This window comes from Odontesthes bonariensis, chromosome 2, assembly GCF_027942865.1.
Source record: "Odontesthes bonariensis isolate fOdoBon6 chromosome 2, fOdoBon6.hap1, whole genome shotgun sequence".
NCBI lineage: Eukaryota > Metazoa > Chordata > Actinopteri > Atheriniformes > Atherinopsidae > Odontesthes > Odontesthes bonariensis.
In genome coordinates this window covers 44315875-44335942 of record NC_134507.1, presented here as the reverse complement: position 1 = coordinate 44335942, position 20068 = coordinate 44315875, and the positions used below count along the sequence as shown (strand labels likewise).

The 20068-nt window shown below is 40.9% G+C and overlaps 1 protein-coding gene across 5 annotated transcripts in view; it reads right to left on the bottom strand.

Moving 5' to 3' along the window:
• The window catches only part of ltbp1 (latent transforming growth factor beta binding protein 1), a 173155-nt gene that overhangs the window by 74054 nt on the left and 79033 nt on the right, over positions 1 to 20068 (bottom strand). For all 5 annotated transcript variants that reach the window (XM_075482115.1, XM_075482119.1, XM_075482118.1 and 2 more), the window contains exons 6-9: positions 16721 to 16927; positions 13406 to 13695; positions 11908 to 12010; positions 3926 to 3985 (exon numbers count right to left, since the gene is read on the bottom strand). In XM_075482115.1, the coding sequence (XP_075338230.1) occupies positions 3926 to 3985; positions 11908 to 12010; positions 13406 to 13695; positions 16721 to 16927 (660 nt within the window). The remainder of the gene's footprint in view (positions 1 to 3925; positions 3986 to 11907; positions 12011 to 13405; positions 13696 to 16720; positions 16928 to 20068) is intronic.

Sequence of the window (20068 nt, the reverse complement as noted above, 5' to 3'; positions counted from 1 at the left end):
GAAAAAGTTGTATACCAACAGCTTAGTGACTTTCTCCTGTCTAACAATGCTACTAAAGCCTGACACTTTCCAATCAGGCTTTAGGCCCCACCACAGCACTGAGATAGCTCTGATCAAGGTGACAAACGACATCTGCCTGAACACAGATGCAAGTAAAGTCTCAGTCTTAGTTCTGCTGGACCTGAGTGCTGCCTTTGACACAGTTGACCATGTGACCTTATTACAGAGGTTAGAAGACTGGGTGGGAATCTCTGGTCGTGCTTTAAACTGGTTCAAGTCCTATCTGGAGGACAGGAAGTATTTTGTTGAAATTGGTAACTGTGTCTCAGACCAAATGGCTATGACCTGTGGGGTTCCCCAGGGGTCAATCCTGGGACCCGTGCTGTTCAATCTGTACATGCTTCCACTGGGCCAGCTAATACGCAGCTATAATGTGTCCTACCACAACTATGCAGATGACACTCAGATCTACGTGTCACTGACGGCAGGAGAACACGGGCCTGTAGATACACTGTGTCGCTGCATCGAACAGATCAGTGTGTGGATGCAAAACAATTTCCTCCAGCTAAACTCAGACAAAACTGAAATCATTGTCTGTGGCCCACAGAAACAAAGAGAAAGTGTTATCAGTCACCTTGAGACTCTCTCTCTAAAACCTAACTATCAAGTTAGAAATCTCGGGGTAATATTGGACTCAGACCTGAACTTTAACAGCCACATTAAATCTGTAACATCAGCAGCTTTTTACCATCTAAAAAACATTGCCAGAATCAAAGGAATAGTGTCTAAACCAGACTTAGAAAGACTGATCTATGCGTTTGTCTCCAGCAGGTTAGACTGCTGTAATGGCCTGCTCACTGGGCTCTAAACGGGCTGTAAGACAGCTGCAGTACATCCAGAACGCTGCTGCTCGAGTCCTGACTAGAACCAGGAAATACCACCATATTAGTCCAGTGCTCAGGTCTCTGCACTGGCTTCCTGTCGCTCAGAGAATAGACTTTAAAACAGCTCTGCTTGTGTACAAGTCTCTTCACGGTCGAGCACCAAAGTACATCTCTGACATGTTAGAGCCATATGAACCAACTCGGGCTCTGAGAACCTCAGGGAGGGGTCTCCTGCTGGTGCCCAGAGTCAGCACTAAACAAGGTGAGGCTGTGTTTCAGTTTGATGCTCCTAACATCTGGAACAGCCTTCGAGAAAACGCGAGACAGGCCTCAGCTCTGACAATGTTTAAATCCAGGCTGAAAACAGTTCTGTTTAGCTGTGCATATGACACCTGAAAGTGTTTGATCTGCACTCTTTATGGAATGATTTTATTTGCCTTCTTGTGATTTTATGTAGCTGTAAAGCACTTTGAATTGCCTTGTGTACGAATTGTGCTCTACAAATAAAATTGCCTTGCCTTGAAGGTTTGAAAAGGAAATAGCTGGTTTTGGCCTTTTCATGGAACAAGCAAAACAGATGGCTCAAATGACAGTAATGTGAAAAGGGTAATAATGATCCCTCAAAAAATGATCATCCACTCTAAACTCCCCCCAAACATTTTTTCTTCTCTTGTTTCTTCTTGTTCTTCAATGTCTTGCTCCACTGTCTGCATTCTCATGAACAGTTTTCGCTGCGCACAGAGGCTACAGCCATCTGTTACACTGTACAACAGTGGAAACTTAGAGTACATGCTCAGCTCAGCATGTTTACATGGTGACACCACAAAGCTAGATTTTACTACGTAAAGCAAGAAAAATGTTTTTCTTAACGTTTGCACTTTAGCACAGAACACAAGTCATCCAGTATCAAATACTGCTCAACAGTATTTGATCAGAAACTAAAACGTCGAACAATCCATTTCTACAAAGATTGTGCGCGTAGATCTTTCTCTGCCTACTGTTGATGTTTGGATGATCATGTGAGATGTGTCAGCTTTGAGAAAATGAAATTCCTTCATTAAGAAAACACGCGGACGAGTTCACAGACTGTGACTCATGTCTGTATCCCACCATGACATCCAGTTTATAGTGCGCTCAAGCATTTCATTCATTGGCTTTAACAGACTGACCACAGTCTACTTGGTTGGTCTTTAGTCATGTTATGCTGTGACGAAAATGTAAGGACCACCAAGTGCTGCACAAATACACTACAGCTCAGACACGAGATAAAAGGGATGTGCATCAGATAGATAGATAGATAGATAGATAGATAGACATTCAAAGTATTCAGCAGCTACATAGATGCCTATGCCTCATCCTGTATGCTGTGTCAGCAGCCATAAACTCATTTTGCATAACACATTTATAAAATATAACATTATAAATATATAAATACTATCCATCTTACCTTTTTTTTAAACTGAAGTGCTCATACATGAATTGAAGCATTTGGAAATAGCTACATAGCTATTTTCATAGCTATACATACATAGCTAGATAACTATCCATGATACAAATGGAATGCCCCAAAAGCACTTAAAAAGTAAGAAAACACACGTGCACACAAGTCCTTCCTAAACAAAATACAGATCCAAGTGGACATATTACTGGCCTGTGAATAAAAGACAGGGAGGGGGGGTTGTAAAAAACCTTCATAATAAGAAGTGAGACAAAAAGGATGTGGTGGATTATGGAGTCCAAAGGGTAGCAAAGACTAAACACACACATACTCCCTCTCCTTCTGGTCTGGCAGCTGAGTGGCTTGGCTGCAGGCCCTCTCTTACAGCCCTGTCTGCAACCACAGACCTGGCAGACATCATGGATAACATGGCAGAGGGCCTTAATCAGGCTCAGCGCCCTCTATGGTGGTTGATTGCCATTACCAAAATGTATGACATGAAAAGCTTAGATAGACTCAAAAGACAGAGCAGTGGGCAAATAATGTCACCTCATCATGGTCCATTTAGCTAATCTGAGGTTTTTAGTTGTACCTCAAGATCTTCATCAGCAGATGCATCGTGCTCAGGTGTGTTATCAGTATGTCATTTATTCAAAATCTCATGTTAGCACCTAAGAGAATTAAAAACCACCTTTCTGAGTCTGAGTCTCTCTAATCTCAGTGGCTGCTTAAGTCGGATTCAAAGCTTCTGGAACGTTCTCACAATGTTAAAACTAATCTACAGCCACCCTCCCCATTTGCTCTTTAGTTTTTGTGTCTTTATTTGTATTAGTACAATATCCGACTTCAAACTGAACAGGAAGGAGGGAGTAGTGTGGCTTCTTATTGAAGAATTGATGCTACCAAGCCTCTGTGCATTCCCACAGCAAACATTGGGATTCTTGGACAGTTGTGCCACGATATGCCTTACGCGTGGCTCTTCTGTTTGATCATGAAATATTGCTCTTAAATTGACATGATACTGATTCTCTACTAGATTCTTTGCGTCCTACAGAAATGTTGTTAAGATGTTTTCATCTGAATCAACAGACGCAAAGACAGATAAAAACAACTGCAAACCTCACTTGTCTGGGAAATGTTCTGAAATGCAATAGAAATTGAAATATGTGCTTTGTTCCTTTGTTTTCTCTGATAACGTTTTGTGGAGAGTCATAACTGACTCTTGCTTGGAAAGACAAAGCCATCAGAGGATGCTCCTGTTACATCCAATCTGCTGAAAGTAGTATAACCAAAAAGGCTGTTACTTTTGTATTCTACAGACTTTCTCTTTCTTTGCTTCTCTCCCACCTTTTACTGATTGTATTGTTACATCAAATTCTTCATATTTGATGTAACAACATCATTTCATTAAGACAAAATGTCTTAATGAAATGAAGTTAGTCAGTAAAACACTGAAAAGAATTTATTTGGATTGGTGTCTGTTGAACAAAGGTTAAAAACAAATGACAAAATGACAGATTTCAGTCTTTATTGCCTTTTAGAACATTTCCCAGACAATTTTCTGGAAGTTTATAGAATGATAAACAAAGGCTGAAGCTCTTACCTTGACAATGAGAACTGTTGACTCTTTTGTAGCCCTGGGGACAATCTATCAGGGGAATAGCTGATGAAACAGGAGAAAAAAAGGTGGGACAATTAGTTTCCATTTGAGGGTACAGACATTAGGACAGTAAGAATGATTAAAGAATCCTAATTTCATTGCAATCATGTTTTTAAATCTTTCTAACTAAAAAAACAAAAGAAAAATCTTGGTAGATGTGTTTCAACCTAGTGGACTTTTGCTTTCATTATACAATTACATATAAGAATTCATTCTAAGACTATTCCAAATATAAAGTACAAATTAAGAGGGACTTTAATGCCGTGGCTGGACTGCCAAACATAATCGGAGCAATAGACTGCACATATACGTATTTTGACATAAGGGAAAAGTGTCTGCATCTGTGTTTTTTGTTGGATTTCTCTGTGTGTCTATGTATGAGTTTTCCTGTTCCTACTGTGTGTGGCAGTGCTGATGGCTTGATTTCACTCGTTATCTCCACCTGTGGCTGATCAAGCTTTTTCAGCTCTTAAGCTTCCCTTAAGCTTCTCTTAAGTCTTCCCTTTGCTCAGTGCCAGATCGTTTTTTCTCCCCCACTGAAACATTGTCAGCAAAGTACTCCCAAGTTTTTGATGTTCGTGTCAAGTTCTTGTGGATTGTTGCTAAGACTTTAACTTTTTACTTTACAAACAGACTGGAGATGGATTTACTTTCAAACAGCTCAAAACCACTTTGGGAAGGAAGGGCCACTCCGCACCGCCACTGCTTTCACTGCCATCTTAACTTCACCAGATGAGACATTCACAGGAAAGTCCTTCCATGTTCAGTGTCACCAGTCAGTACTCTCTCCTTATTGAGACTCTCTCGAACCCACCTCTCCTCTCTCAGAACCACAGACCACTCATGGAGGAATATTTGGACCAGTTTTTCCAGTGTTCACCATCGGATTTATGCTAATTATTTTATCGCCTATAAATAAAGTCACCTACCTGTCACTCACCTGTCTCCTTTTGAATCCTGCCAATCCATACTCCCTCAAGTGACTCAATTAACCACACAATTTTCCCTTACAATCATATTAACCACGGGTCCAACTCTCCACCAGCTGCCCAGCCTCCTCCACCTACATCGTCTTCCCAACCATAGAACCAACCCTATATGCCCAACCCAGAACTTTTCGTCAACAGTCGGGGATCACGACAAATGCGGCTGTGGCTTAGGAAGAATTGCAGTCGCCTGCCAACCAGAAGTTCGGTGGTTCGACTGTCAAAGTGTCCATGGGCCAGACACTGAATCCTATGTTGCCTACCGATGAATCATCAGTGTATGAATGCTTAAAAGAAAGCACTGTGTAACCTATATCGACTAAGACATGCTGTATGAGTGTGTGAGGGAATGGGTGAATGTGGCATGTAGTGTGAAAGCGCTTTGAGTGGTCAGTTAGACTAGAAGAGCACGATACAAGGACAGTCCTTTTACCATTTAAATGCAGGGGCTTCTTGCTTCAGTGTTCAATGGTGTTTCAGCAGAGACCGGTAACATCAGATCCATCAAAAATCTTTTACATCATGGGGCTAATGCGGGGCAGAGCATTGGCTTCAGCTGAAAGCCTTCAATTCAAACACTCCAGTAACATCACTTTGAGCAACATTATTACAGATGTGAAACATGCTTTATTTTTGCAACCCCAGCCAACTAGCCGGACTACCTTCGTCAACACCAAAACGAGGCTGGAACTCGGCTCACAGGACGCAGCGGGGGGGGTAAGAAAATGTTCATGCACAATATTGCTAATATGGGATGTCATACAGCTTCATGTCAAAAGAGGCGAACTATCCCTTTACTACAAGCAGAACTGAAATCAGCCCCAACTGTAAGCACTTTTAAATCCAGGTTAAAAACATTTCTCTTTCGGTGTGCTTATGGTTGAGTTTATATCTTTCTTTTTCCCCTCTTCTTTGATTGCTTTTAACTATGTTTTTAATTTTTTCTCTTTAAATTGCTGCTTTATGCTGTTCTTTTAAATGCCTTGTCTTTATGTAAAGCACATTGAGTTGCCTGTGGTATGAAATGCGCTGTATAAATAAAGATGCCTTGCCTTGCCTTTAACTTCAGCCTTTTTAAAACAAATTGTGTTTTTCAAAAAATGAATGACAGAAAAAACAGTGATGAAAGTATTTGACTGTAGAAGGGCTAAAAGCTTATCAGATCAGCTGCTTTCAGTAAAGCACAAATTGAGAAGTCAAACTCCTATAAATCTCTGAAGCAGGCAGGGGACCTCTTATATTACTGGACAAAGGAACCAGTAGGGAAGTGGTACCAAGTACCTGAAAGCAGATTTGTTCAGTGGGAAACAACACAACAGTTTGTTAGACCGAGAAAGCCAATTTATCTACCAGTGACTCCAAGGAACAATTAACCGTTTCACAGTAAACTGTAAAACAACAAAATGAGTAAATATGCACTAATGCCTCTGAATTCCTGAGGGGAGCAGATGGGAGAACAAACACTTGGCCTTGTAGTGACTCACAGTGATGACTCATGAAGAGCATTTGTCTTCCTTCTCATTGTGTTTTTAATGAGAGACAAGGTCATATTTGATGTTGTTATTTATTCATACGCTGTACATTTGCACATTTCTGTACATATTTTTGTTAATTATTTATTTGTAAATACTTGTTTTTATATATATTATATTTAGAATTGGCACTTGTTTTTCTATTGGACTGTGCTCTATACTTGCTGCTGTAGCAAAGAAATTTCCCAGCCTTGGATTAATAAATTACATCTTATTTTATCTTATATTTGAGATTCCACTATCAGCAAAATATCTTTAAGCTTAAGTATTCAAATGACTTAATTTATTTAAGTAAATATCTAAAGATGTATTCATCAAAGTGTGTTGCTAAGTGTTGAGGCGTACCAATGCTTACAGTTTTCTTCGAGGAGCCTTTAGTATCCACAGTATCTCTATCATTGCTCATTTTTGGCATCGAAGATGGAAGCTTTGGACTGAAATATTGATGCAATCAACACTGAGTGCGCTGTTATATAGAAACAATTAAACCACTGGTAATGTAACCATTTCAGATTATATACACTGGGTTTAAATATATTGTGATAGCTGGCATTAGGGGAGTGACTCTGGGACGCCAGTGATCACTCTCTAGCCTCCTGGAGGTGTCGTGGGCCCAACTAGATGAAACACTGATGAAAGGAGGTTCCCACCTGATGACCCCAATGACTGGTCTGTACAGGGAGTATAGGGAATTATTCACTGAGTCTGGTCCATTTTTTTAACACAAGTTTCTTGTGTTTACTTTGAATATATTAAAGTTATTCTCAAACTGCTGTCATGAAAGTACTATCCATCCTCTCCACGTGTGGAAAAGAAATGTGGCTCTGTGACTTTTCATGCTCTACATCCAGTAGCTTTGGCTTCAAAGATGAGTTCCATACATCTATAAAGGGAGTGGTGTTGAATAGCCAGCTAGTACATAAAAAAGCTGGCAGCCCCTTCTCAAACTTCCCCTCATACTCAGTTTAGCTTCCTAAAAAAAAGCTGTCTATGGCTGGCACCACATGCCACCATGGCATTTATTGCTTCTCCTCTCTGGAAATAACTCCTGCGGTGAAAGTCACCTGTTTGTTAATACTCAGCCCAGCACAAAGCTCATATAAAGTTTCCTAACTACTCTTTATATTGCCTGTGGATAGCTTACAATAATGGCAGCAAGAGATATGTAGGTTTTGAGCCACTTGGATATGCTGTGCTCTCTCATTAAAGAACAGCCTAATCTAAAGTTTCATTTGAAGGGTAACTGATCTTTTAAGTAGCACCTGAAATTATTAATTGGCAGAATTTGTATTCCCAGAACTGCTTGTGTTTTGTTGTAAAGCAGCCCAGAACATTTCTGACAAAGCCCTGAGACTGAGCTTTTCATCCTATATCACTTTACCTGTGCTGAGAAACCACACACTGTCATTTAAGATCTCAGTGTGACTGCTGCCAAACACAGTATGTAAAATTACAAGTTAATGAGGTGGTGAGAAAGATGATACAGGACTTCTGAAAACCGCAGGGGCACTTTGGATAAAGATGCCCCTGGATTGTTCGATTGAAACATTTGGAGAAGGTTGCAAAGCACAAAAAAGTGTAGGCCCTGTTTGATATGAACTGGATTATGCACACAACACAACTCCCAAAACTATTTCCATAATCAGATGCACATAATTTATGTCTAAGGTAACTGACTGTGGAAAACTTCTGAGGAAAAGAAAATGTGAGTTTTACAATAATCATTTTAAACCTTTATTTCATCTTACTGAAGGTAAACTAAAATGAGTGTCCAGGAACGGCCATTTTGCATCATTCATTAAGAATCTCTATTTGGGGACACCTTTGCTCTGTCATGCATTAGGCCAGACATGTGAAACAACCTTGAAGTGAGTAAAGCTGTGAATAGCTTCCATTTAAGCACATAGAATGACATTTTAATTGTTGGAACAGCTTTCACTTAATGTATGCAGAAGTGAGCATTTGATGCAATCGTCATTGTTTCTTAGGCCAGTAAATTTGATTTATTTATTTATTTGTTGTGCCCCAAATTGAACTGCTGTATGAAGGAGACTTTCATAGTTTGTCATCATCAGGTTTTACTCTTTTCACCAGCAGCTTTCCCCTTCAGCAGAGCAGTGATCTCAGGAACACCACTAGATTTTATAGGTACTTTGTCTTTCTGCTTCTAATTCCATTTTAAAGGCAAATTCATGGTGGCCATATCCACCATGCATGACCAGTTGGGACTGCCCATAATACATACTACTCTTCCGGCTACGACTAATTACTCTTTTGGGTTAGCTAAACTGAACTTTTTCCAGTCATAGGCATTTCCTCAGTCTACAGTCCTTTTACTCTGTCAATTTAGCACTTTAAAGATGTGGACTGCAGCGATTCTCCTCCAAACATTGGGCCTCATGCAAGAACCGTTTTATGGACGACTTAAGAACAAATCTGTGCGTTAAGAGAATTTGCCCATTCACCAATCTTTTCGTATTTTACGTTTTCTTTCAGGTACGAACAGAATTTACGAGTGATCCAGAGCTGTCGTAGGAGTTTCGTAAAACTAGGTTTTGAGCCACTTGGACACACATACGCATCAAAACACCCGTGCACCTGTCGTGGAGCGCACTGAGCTGAAGGCCAGGTGGGTGTGTCTCAATATTGCCATGAACGAGGGTCTCCACCTGAACCAGCCCAGGCACACCAGAAGGCGTGGTGCCAGAAGACCCCCCTCATGGACCACCCCATCAAAGTGCCATCATGATGAGGCAACAACTGATTGCACGGCTTTAGTTGCAGTCATCGATTCCTTTCTGGATCTCTGAAAGCAGAACTTCAGTCTCAGAGCCTGTAAAGTTGTTCTTTTTGCGCCTTGATGCCGTTTTCATGACTCAACACTCAACACTTCCTGGCACAGGAGCGAGGAAGCTCAGCCTTATATGGTATAATTCTGAGCGTGGAGTATGCAAATCTACTATCCTCGTGCACGTGAACTTAGATACGCACAGGTCTGATTCATCATTTACGCAGGTCGTTTACACACTTTTTCCGAAGTTAAGAGCGTTTGTTGAATCTGACGTGGCGTGTTCGTACGAGACCTTCGTACGAAAAAATTGAGAGAAATGTAGAATAAAAATACGAAAATGTTCTTGCATGAGGCCCACTGTTCTTCTTCTGCTCTTTCTGCTCTGTCTGGTTTGTTGATTGGGAGATTGATCCAGGTGAATGCCTGTCAGCGTACTCAGTCCTTGCAGTTAAAAATGTTTCGGCTGAACATGGTCAGCTCCAGAACAACCTGGTGGATAGTTTAACAATAAATTTGCTTTAAGTGTATGAATTTACATTTGATAAAGCTATTTTAAATTACACTTATTTAACAGATGCTTTTAATTAAAGAGACTAAAAAGTTAGACACATAATGAGGGGTTCAGTATCTCACCACTCTGCCTCCTGAGCTACAGCCTTCCCACAAAACCTCTTCCTCTGTGGACCACAGTGCAATCAAGTCTTTTCATGGCTCGTGACAGCCACTACACAGAAATGTGCTGCTGTTCTCCTTCTAAAGTTCATAGGATTTATTGACATCTAGCAGCATATACTGCAACTTCCTTAAAGGGACACTATGTAATAAATTAAGTCATTTATTAGCTCAAATCAACATATTCATTCATAAATTAGTCCTCATTGGTGTAAAATTATCTCTGTCAAAAATCTCACTTATCCTCCTGAGTGAAGAATAACTTGTCTGTATCTACATAGAGCGGGCAAGCTCTATGGAGGCTGCCATGTCCTTCCGGTCTATGAAAAACGACGAAGTGCCGAGAGGGACATAAAGCACTTCGAATCGCGTTTTCCCCAACGCCAGGCCAGCAAGCGGAAATGACGTCATTTTAACGTCACGTCCGCCGAATGGCTTATTACTGGCGCTAATGGTAAATAGATTTTATCTCGTAAATTACCCCACTAATAATGCATTGATTGTTACCAAACTTCTGCCGTAGTACACATAGGCTCTTGACTCACAAAACGAGGCATTAGAAAGTTTGTAAGTTTACCGGGAGTTTATTTAAAGCTATAATGTGTAATATTTCACGGACAATGAATGTCTCCATGTCGCTCCGCCATTTTAAAACTACGGGATTTGTAGAAGGACATGGAAACGGAAAATGCGAAGCTGATGACATGTCCTTCTACAAATCCCGTAGTTTTAAAATGGCGGAGCAACATGGAGACATTCATTGGAGTGTAACACTCTTATGTACATTCGTATGCTGAATATAAAGAATATAAGAACACTGCACTTTTGTGATGGAGGTAATTAATAACGATTGAGGTAATACTTGTGAATGATAAGACTCAAATTTGTTAATAGACAACGTGAAATATTACACATTATGGCTTTTAAAGAACACTTTCCAGATAGCAACTACACACTGCTGCTAATGCTAACGCTGCGTCGACGTCACTTCCGGTAACTCCCGGAATATGACTAATTGCATTGTTTGCACACCAAAGGCTATGTCAACTTATGTTATCTGACATGTTATCTGTCATCTGTATTTTAAGTGTTATTGTATGTGTGTTATGTAATCCTTTGTACTGTGTGTCTTGATGTCTTTTTGTTTGTATGGACCTTGAGTCTGAAGCTATAGCTTCTTGAATCTTGACACATACCGCCTGCCGTAGTTCAAGAAGTTGCAACGCACATTTGAAAACGTGAGGCGCTAGAGAGCAAATTCATTCGACTTTGCAAAATAAAATTGCACCTCTAGATGGGGGAAGAAATTACAAAGTGTCCCTTTAATGCATGTGGGAAAATCTGTGGTGGCCACAAAAATTGTAAAATGAACATTCAAGAGCTACTATTTGGTTCGTCCCCTCTGGGCTAATGTGTTAAAATGGTGATGCAACAAGGCTTTGTGATGAGAAGGGACCTGCACATTTTTGGGTAGAAATAGCTTATTTCAAGATATATATTTAAAAAAATATTATGCACTCCTACACTAATGAAAACATAGTTATGGATGTTATATTTTGTTTTTGTCAATAGATGGACATAAATGGAACATACATAAACTCAGTGATATTTGAATGTAAAAAAAATAAAATGTGTCAATGTTCTTAATTATGATCAGCCAACAAATGCACAAAACATACATTTTTCAAAAGGAATTCAGATAAAACTTCATGCACTGCCACTTTAACAAAAATCGTCATGAAACAGATCTACAATAATCTGAAAACATTGTGCTCACTCAGGTTGATGGTGAACCTGAGGAACATGATGACAAGGATGCAACTGGGACAACAGGACCAGCGGGATAAATGAAGGATTAACGAGTATTTTGAAGAAATTAATCAACCGGCAGACCTCAAAGAAAGAAAGGCCCGGACAATATCTAAGAAAAACTGCTGTGCTTACATGGTTTATTTGGACACCTCTGGCATTTGTGGAAACCCCAGGAGGTCCCAATGGTGCCACAGCACTGCTCCTGCTTTGTGAGACCCGGTAGAGCTTTCCCACACTGATAAAAGAAGAAAAAAAAGAGGATGAATTAGAATTTTCATTTTGTTATGAAAAAATGGGCTTTGGTTTCTTCTTCCTCTTTATGTTTGATCTTCTGGTGGCAAACTTGCTTTCACATTTCCTCCACTCTAAATCAGAAGGACAAGCACAGATATGTCTCCTCTACACTTCTCTCACCTCTTATCTTTATGGCAATAACTGCTGTGGAAAATGTAACCTTCAGAGGGCAATTTAAGACTTTTTGTTCCGTTTTTCTCTTTTTTTAACCATCAGACAATAAATCTGTTCTTCGTTTGACAACCCACATCTCCAGGACCTGATTATCAACACCAACCTCCAGGCTCAAGCTATGCAGTGGCACCATAAATTTGTCCCCTTTAACTGCCTGCTGTCGTCTTTATGCCTCCAATCTTTGTGCTAATCTTGGCTTAACAGGTCTGAAATTCATTTCTGAAAGTAAATTCTATGATACCAGATGCACGTAAACAAAACAAGTCTCCAATCATATAAGCTGATCTGTTAAAGGGATAATCCGGCGTAAAATGCACTTTAGATCAATTTACGGGATGTTGGGAGTACATACGTTGAGTTTACATCAAAATCATGTCATTCGGATGTGTTTTGAGAATTTCGATTTGACCGTTTTTAGCCAAAAGTCGTTAGCCTGGAAGTGATGAAGGCATCGAGTATCGCCGCTACAAAACGCTATTTTTATACCTCTTCTACAGCTCCAAACAACATAACACTTACGTGGTAGTGAGTAGAGGGTCCCTAAAGCCAAACCGAAGTGTCCTGAGGTCTTCATGTGGTCGTTTATATAGAGTCCAGAATTAATTTAATCAAGCCAGTACCTTTCCGGAAATGTTGCTGCTGCAGCTGCCGCTTAAGACCGTGGTGAAGTTGGTTTGATATTGGATATTCGACAGATATTCACAATAAGGAAATAAGGTGTCTTTTTTTTCAAACTAATATCTATATAATAAATAAATAAATAATATAAAAACGGTCAAATCGAAATTCTCAAAACACATCCGAATGACATGATTTTGATGTCAACTCAACGTATGTACTCCCAACATCCCATAAATTGATCTAAAGTGCATTTTACGCCGGATTATCCCTTTAAGCACCTGCAGATACTATTATGCTTACATTTGCTATGCTTACTTTGGATTTTAGAGGAAATATTTATTGATTGGAAGAAAAAAGTCATATGTCATCTGTTTCTTCAAAATACATGAGGTTTAACTTATTCTACTTTATTTCCAATTGATTAGACTTAACTGAAATAAATCTTTCTTTTGCTTGAATTAACAGACATTTAGACACAAACTACAAGTAAACTTGTTATGTCAGATATGTTCTGATGGTAATCCTGTCTCTGACAGCATACCTGACCAGCTGTTGTCTCCTGGAAGCAGCGACCCAGTGTGTTCTTTGGTGTGACAGGTTGGTACTGAGGATGCTGGTAGCCATGCTGGTTGGGATTGACTACGTTGTAACCATGGCGCTGAATGTTCTGGCTGCTCTCGGTGTGGTGGAAGCTGTAGCTGCTGGAGGAAGAGGTGCCTTTCTGCTGGTGCCCATTGTTATGATAATCGTCGAGCTGAGAAACTTGGTGAACTTGAACGGAGGCCTCTGGAGGATGTTTGATGTGGATGTTGACAATGCCTGGACTGAACACTGATGGAAACATAGAACTTCATTTTACAGACATATCCATATTATGCAAAACCACTGTTTTCTATGTACCGGTTTTTGACCCATGTTTCCGATAGGTTTATGCTGTCTGTCCATGACCACAGACTAAAGATATGATTAGGATTTATCTATTACCTAATGGGTAAAAATTCCATCCATCCATTTTCTATACCCACTCACGGTTTCGGGGGGCCAGAGCCTATCCCAGCTGTCACACAGAGACAAACAACCACAGCTCACACTCACTGCTAGGGTCAATGTGTGGAGTCGCCAATTAACCCAACATGCATGCTTCTGGCCGGTGGGAGGAAGCCGCAGTACCCGGATAGAACCCTCACATACACGGGGAGAACATGCAAACTCTTCACAGAAAGTGCCCCAGGCGGGATTCCAACCAGGAACCCTCCTGCTGTGAGGTGACGGTGCGAACCACCACAAAACGTGCAGCCCGTAAAAATTCTAACAAATTCAAATTTACCAGAAATCCATCTGATGTCTCATAATTGTAAAAATATAAATTCAGTTTATTTTTCATATAGCCCCAAAACCCAACAAATGTCATCTCAAGGCACTTCAATGACACAGTCCAATTCAAGCCAATTAGAATATAATTAATTCTAATACAGTCATAATCATAATAAATTAATTTATTTCCAAATTGGTCCAATTCATACAGAACCCATAAAAAATTGCCTAGCTAAGGAAACCAACAGATTGTATTGAAACTTCTCTGCACGAGGCAACAGTGGTGTCACACCGCGGTGAGGTTAAGTTGGGTTTTTGTCTCGTTTCATGTATTGTTTCGTCATTTCCTGTTTTATTTTGAAAGATTAACTTCCCTCTCGTTCCAGGTCACTTGCCCTTCCTCTCGTGCTCCAGTCTGATTGTGGTATGAATGATTCCACCTGTTTCCCATTACCCCGGTGTGCTTAAGAGTCTGCGTCTCCCCCTGTCTTGTGCCAGTGTGTTGTATCTGTCCATGTGAAGTGCATCATCCTCGCCTTATTGCCAAGCCCGTTAACCAAGCCCTGTTTCCAAGTTACCAAGTTACCAAGTGGTATTTGTCCTCGTAAGAGTGTTTTTTGTTTCTCATATTGAGTTTTGATAAATTAGAACCTGTAAGAGTTACAGTGTTAGTTTTGTTTATAGCCTTCTTGTTTTTCCTCCTAGGTGGAGTGGTTTTTGTTTGTAAAACTTATCAGTGTATTTCCTCCGATTTTCAGGAGAGGCTCTTTGTTTTTTCCTCCGCAGTAGGAGTGATCTTTAGTTAAATTTAAAGTTTCATGGTCTTTTGTTTTTTCCTCCGTTAGAGGAGTGATTTTGAGTTTGATCAATTTTATAGATATACTTTTCCATTTTGGAAATGTATATTATCAGAATAATATTTCATAGCTTGTTTAGTTTCTCTAACGAGGAACTTGTTGATTCTGCTGCCCTCCGAATAAAGTATTGGAATTACATCTCCTGCATCTGCGTCCTCCATTCTCTAAGTGTGACAAGTGGAAAGAAAAAACTCCTTTTTAACAGGAAGAAACCTCCATCAGAAGCAGCCCTTAATGACCGAGCTCCATCATATCTTAAAGATCTCATCGTTGGATATTTTCCCAACAGAGCACTTTGCTCTCAGACTGCAGGTTTACTTGAGGTTCCCAGAGTTTCTAAAAGTAGAATGGGAGGCAGAGCCTTCAGTTATCAGGCCCCTCTCTGTGGAACCAGCTGCCAGTTTGGGAGGCAGAGCCTTCAGTTATCAGGCCCCTCTCTGTGGAACCAGCTGCCAGTTTGGGAGGCAGAGCCTTCAGTTATCAGGCCCCTCTCTGTGGAACCAGCTGCCAGTTTGGGAGGCAGAGCCTTCAGTTATCAGGCCCCTCTCTGTGGAACCAGCTGCCAGTTTGGGAGGCAGAGCCTTCAGTTATCAGGCCCCTCTCTGTGGAACCCGCTGCCAGTTTGGGAGGCAGAGCCTTCAGTTATCAGGCCCCTCTCTGTGGAACCAGCTGCCAGTTTGGGAGGTAGAGCCTTCAGTTATCAGGCCCCTCTCTGTGGAACCAGCTGTCAGTTTGGGAGGCAGAGCCTTCAGTTATTCAGGAAGCAGACACCCTCTCTACCTTTAAGACCAGGCTTAAAACTTTCCTATTTGATAAAGCTTATAGTTAGGGATGGATCAGGTGATCCTGAAACATCCCATAGTTAAGCTGCTGGGGGACCTCCCATGATGCACCTCTCCATGTACATATGACATTATTGTGGTCATTAACTCGTGTTTCCCTGTTCCAACAGGTATCCCTGGCCTGGTGTTACAGTGTTTGTTGTCCCCTCTTTTCTGTCTTCTCAGCCCCCAGCTGGTGGAGGCGGATGGCCACCCTTCCTGGTTCTGGTTCTGCCAGAGGTTTCTTCCTGTTCAAAGGGAGTCGTTTCTCTCCACAGTCGCCTCAGGCACGCTCAGGACGGGAGATTGGACTGAAGACAAGTTTCAATGCAATCTGTTGGTTTCCTTAGCTAGGTTTTGGAATTTATTTAATTTGAATTCATTTGATTATGATTGTGTTACAATGAATTGGATTGTAATTGGCTTGAATTGGACTGTATCACTGAAGTGGCTTGAGTTAACATTTGTTGTGATTTGGTGCTTCAGAAATAAAACTGAAACTGAATTGTTACTGGCCTAAGTGGTTCTAATAAAGGAAACAGACTCATTTTCTAATTTAAAAAAAAGTGTTTATACACAATTATCAGATTGAAGCCCATTGAGAATAAATGATCCCCATTTTGCATTACTGCTGACCATCTCTCACAGCTGTAGCATTATACATTTGGGGCTATGTTTTTCACATGAAGTCCCTGCAATATATGCCTTGAAGTAAATGGGTTAAAATCATCTTTTGAGGAAGTTTATTGATATGGAAAAGAAAATTGTTAACTTTTCATTGTTTCCTGTTGTCAACTGTAGGTCACAGAACTCCTACTTATATATTTAATAGCAGCACTGGCGCCCCACTTGTCTTTTACTCACCAGAAGTTTGGCCATTGGCGTAGGTTAGAGGCAGGGTGTGTGTGGAGTGAACCTGAGTCTGGCTGTGAGCTCCTGATGTCTGATGATGGTGTTGCTGTCCGTTCTGAACCGGCATCTGACAGAACTTTCCAGCAAAGTTTGGAGGGCACTGGCACTTGTCCCTGGCACTGCACCTACCACCATTTATACATGGTAGGTGACACACAACTGAGAAGAGAAAAGAACAAGAAAAAAATTATGATCCCACACACATAGAAACATACGAGCACATAACAAAAAGGGACTTTAAACACATCTGTAAATATTTCTGAATTGATGTATGAACTTTTCAACACATCAATAAATAACTGATTATAAATACGTCAAAGTCAGAGTGTACTGTGTATGGATGCAAAGATCCAACTCTCAAAAACTAAAGAGGGTGAAGGTGCAAAAGCATGTTTCTCTGTGTCTGTTTGGCTTATGTGGTGTCATTGTTAATTTAAAGGTCAAGCAGCCTACAATACACACCTAACAAACAACCATCTATAACATGTGATAAAAAATATTGTTTCAAACTTTGGTTTATTCATTTTGTTATTATGTGCCCAAGTTTGGATTAATTTAGCCATTCTGGGGAGTTAGAGGTAAATGTATTACTCTTTTGAACACATATTGTTTTGAGAAGCAAAACGCTTTATTTTTGCGACCCCAGCCAACTAGCCGGACTACCTTCGTCAACGCCAAAACGAGACTGGAACTCGGCTCACAGGACGCAGCAGTGGGTAAGAAGATGTTCATAAATGATATTGCTAATATGGGATGTCATTCAGCTTCATGTCAAAAGAGGCGAACTATCCCTTTAGAAGGTTCTAAAATTACATAAATCCGATCTAAACTGAACAACAACCCAATACATATTGCACTGACTCATTATTTATTGAACAAAAAATCATAAAAACTCACTAAATTCTTACTGCATCCCCATGGGAGTTGAGAGAGTGCCAGCCAGGTGTTACTCATCAAATACAGTTGATTAACTAATCATCAGTGTGAAAAACTCTATAAAAGCAGATGTTTTGGCAGTTTGCTCGTCTTGATTCAGTTCAATTCAGTTTATTTATATAATAGCGCCAAATCACAACAAATGGCATCTTGAGCGACAGTATGGATCTTAGAGAAGAACTATAGCAGCCTCTGGGAATGCTACAAGGTCATTTCCAAGCAATCAGGAGTCCATCATTCTACACTGAGAAAGTTTATTCACAAGTGGGAAACATTCAAGATACTTGTCAATCTCTCCAGGAATGGACGTCCCAGCAAGTCCAACCCAAGGTCAGACCATGCAATGTTCACAGAAACTGCCAAAAACCCAACCGCTACATCTCAGACTCTAGGGGCTTTAGTCAGCATGTTAAAAGTTAAAGTTCATGACAGTACAATTAGAATAAGACTGAAAAAGTATAGCTTGTTTGGAAAGGTTGCAGAAGAGAGCCCCTTCTCTATAAAAAGAACATGGCAGCACAACTTAAATCTGCAAGGTTGCATCTGAATAAACCACAAGACTTCTGCAACAATGTCCTTTGGACAGTGGAGATGTCTGGTCATAATGCACAGCAGCACATTTGGAGAAAACCAAACACAGCATATCAACATAAACACCTCATACCAACTGTCAAACACGGTAGAGGGGTGATGATTAGGGCTTGTTTTGTAGCCATAGGACCAGGTAGGGCTTTAAAGTGGCACGGTGGTTAGCTCATCACCTTACAGCAAGAGGGTTCCTGGTTCAAAATCTGGGTTGCATTTTGCCTTAGTTTTTGTAAAATTACATGGTAAACATGCCACAGTGTAATGAACCACGTGTCTTTGTCCAACTGAGGTTGTATTTGGTTACTTTAAGGTAATGACAAACAACCCAGAGCTTGTGTAAGAGGTAGGAACATACCGACTAGATATAAAGAAATTTTGGAACCAATGTCCTAGGCTCTGGGAAGAGAGGGTCTACCCATAGCCGCCCCATTTGTGCACTCAAACATACGAGTTTTCATGGTGGAGAATAAAGTGGTTCCCTTGGGCTTTCAAGTCAGGGAAAGGACTATGACAGTTGTTCCCGTTTATGCACCAAACAATGGCTCAGGGTACCCAGCCTTCTTGGAGTCTCTGGGTGGGATGCTGTAAAATGCGCCACCTGGGGACTCTGATGTCCAGCGGGGGGACTTCAATGTTAATGTGGACAAAGACAGTGACACTTGGAGGGGTATAATTGGGAAAAACAGTCTGCCTGTTCTGGACCAATGTTGTATATTGTTGTTGGACTTCTGTCCTTAACATGGTTTGTCCATGACAAACACCATGCAAAGGTGTGTCCATAAGTGCACCTGGCACCAGGACATCCTCAGTTACAGATCAATGATTTTTTTTTTTTAATCAAAACATCAGACCTGCGATAAAATGTCTAGGACTCTTGAGTGAAGAGGGGAGCTGAGCTATCAACTGATCACCACCTGGTGGTGAGTTGGACAAGGTGATGGGGAAGGAAGTCTTGGTGCACCCAAGTGCCTGGCCTGTGAGACACTTGGGCCATGAGCCATGTTTCAAGCCTCCATTGCTGAGGCAGCTGTACAGAGCTGTGGTTGTAAGATTGTGGGTGCTTGTTGGGGTGGCAACCCCTAAACACAGTGGGGAACATCTGAGGTGTGGGGAACTGTCAGGCTGAGGAAGAAGTCCTACAGAACTTGGTTAATGAAAATTAAATGAAAGATACTTTATATATCCCAATGATAAGAATAAAATATGGTTACCTTGTGGGACATGGAGACAGGTGACAGGTAACAATATGTCAAGCGGCATGTAACTCAGGCAGTTGGAGAAGCAAAAACTCAAGAGTGTCGGAGAAGTGCCACATTGCCTGGAAATCTCAGACAGTATCTCTGGGTTGGCAGACTAAGGTGGTGGTCTCTCACTTCATATGAAGAACCAGAGGGTGTGTTCCAATCACAGGAAGATCATACTTCTCTGTCCCTGTGAAAGTTTATGTCGTGTTTGAGAGGAGTTTGGCAAACACTCAAACCCTAGATTCAGGAGGTACTATGTGGTTTCTGCCTTAGTTATGGAAAACTGGACCAGCACTTTACCTTCACAAGGATACTGGAGAGTGTGTGGTAGATTGCCCAGCAAGTCTTTGTGTGTTTTGCGGACTTGGCCCCAGTGATTTCCCCACACAACTGTGTGACTCGTGCTGTCCTGTGGAAGGTGCTTTGAGAGTAATGGGTATCGGGCCTCTTTTTAAGGGCCAATTACTTGCTGTACAACTGATGTGAGAGCTTGGCTTGTATTGCTCCCAGTAAGTCAAACTCATTTACTATG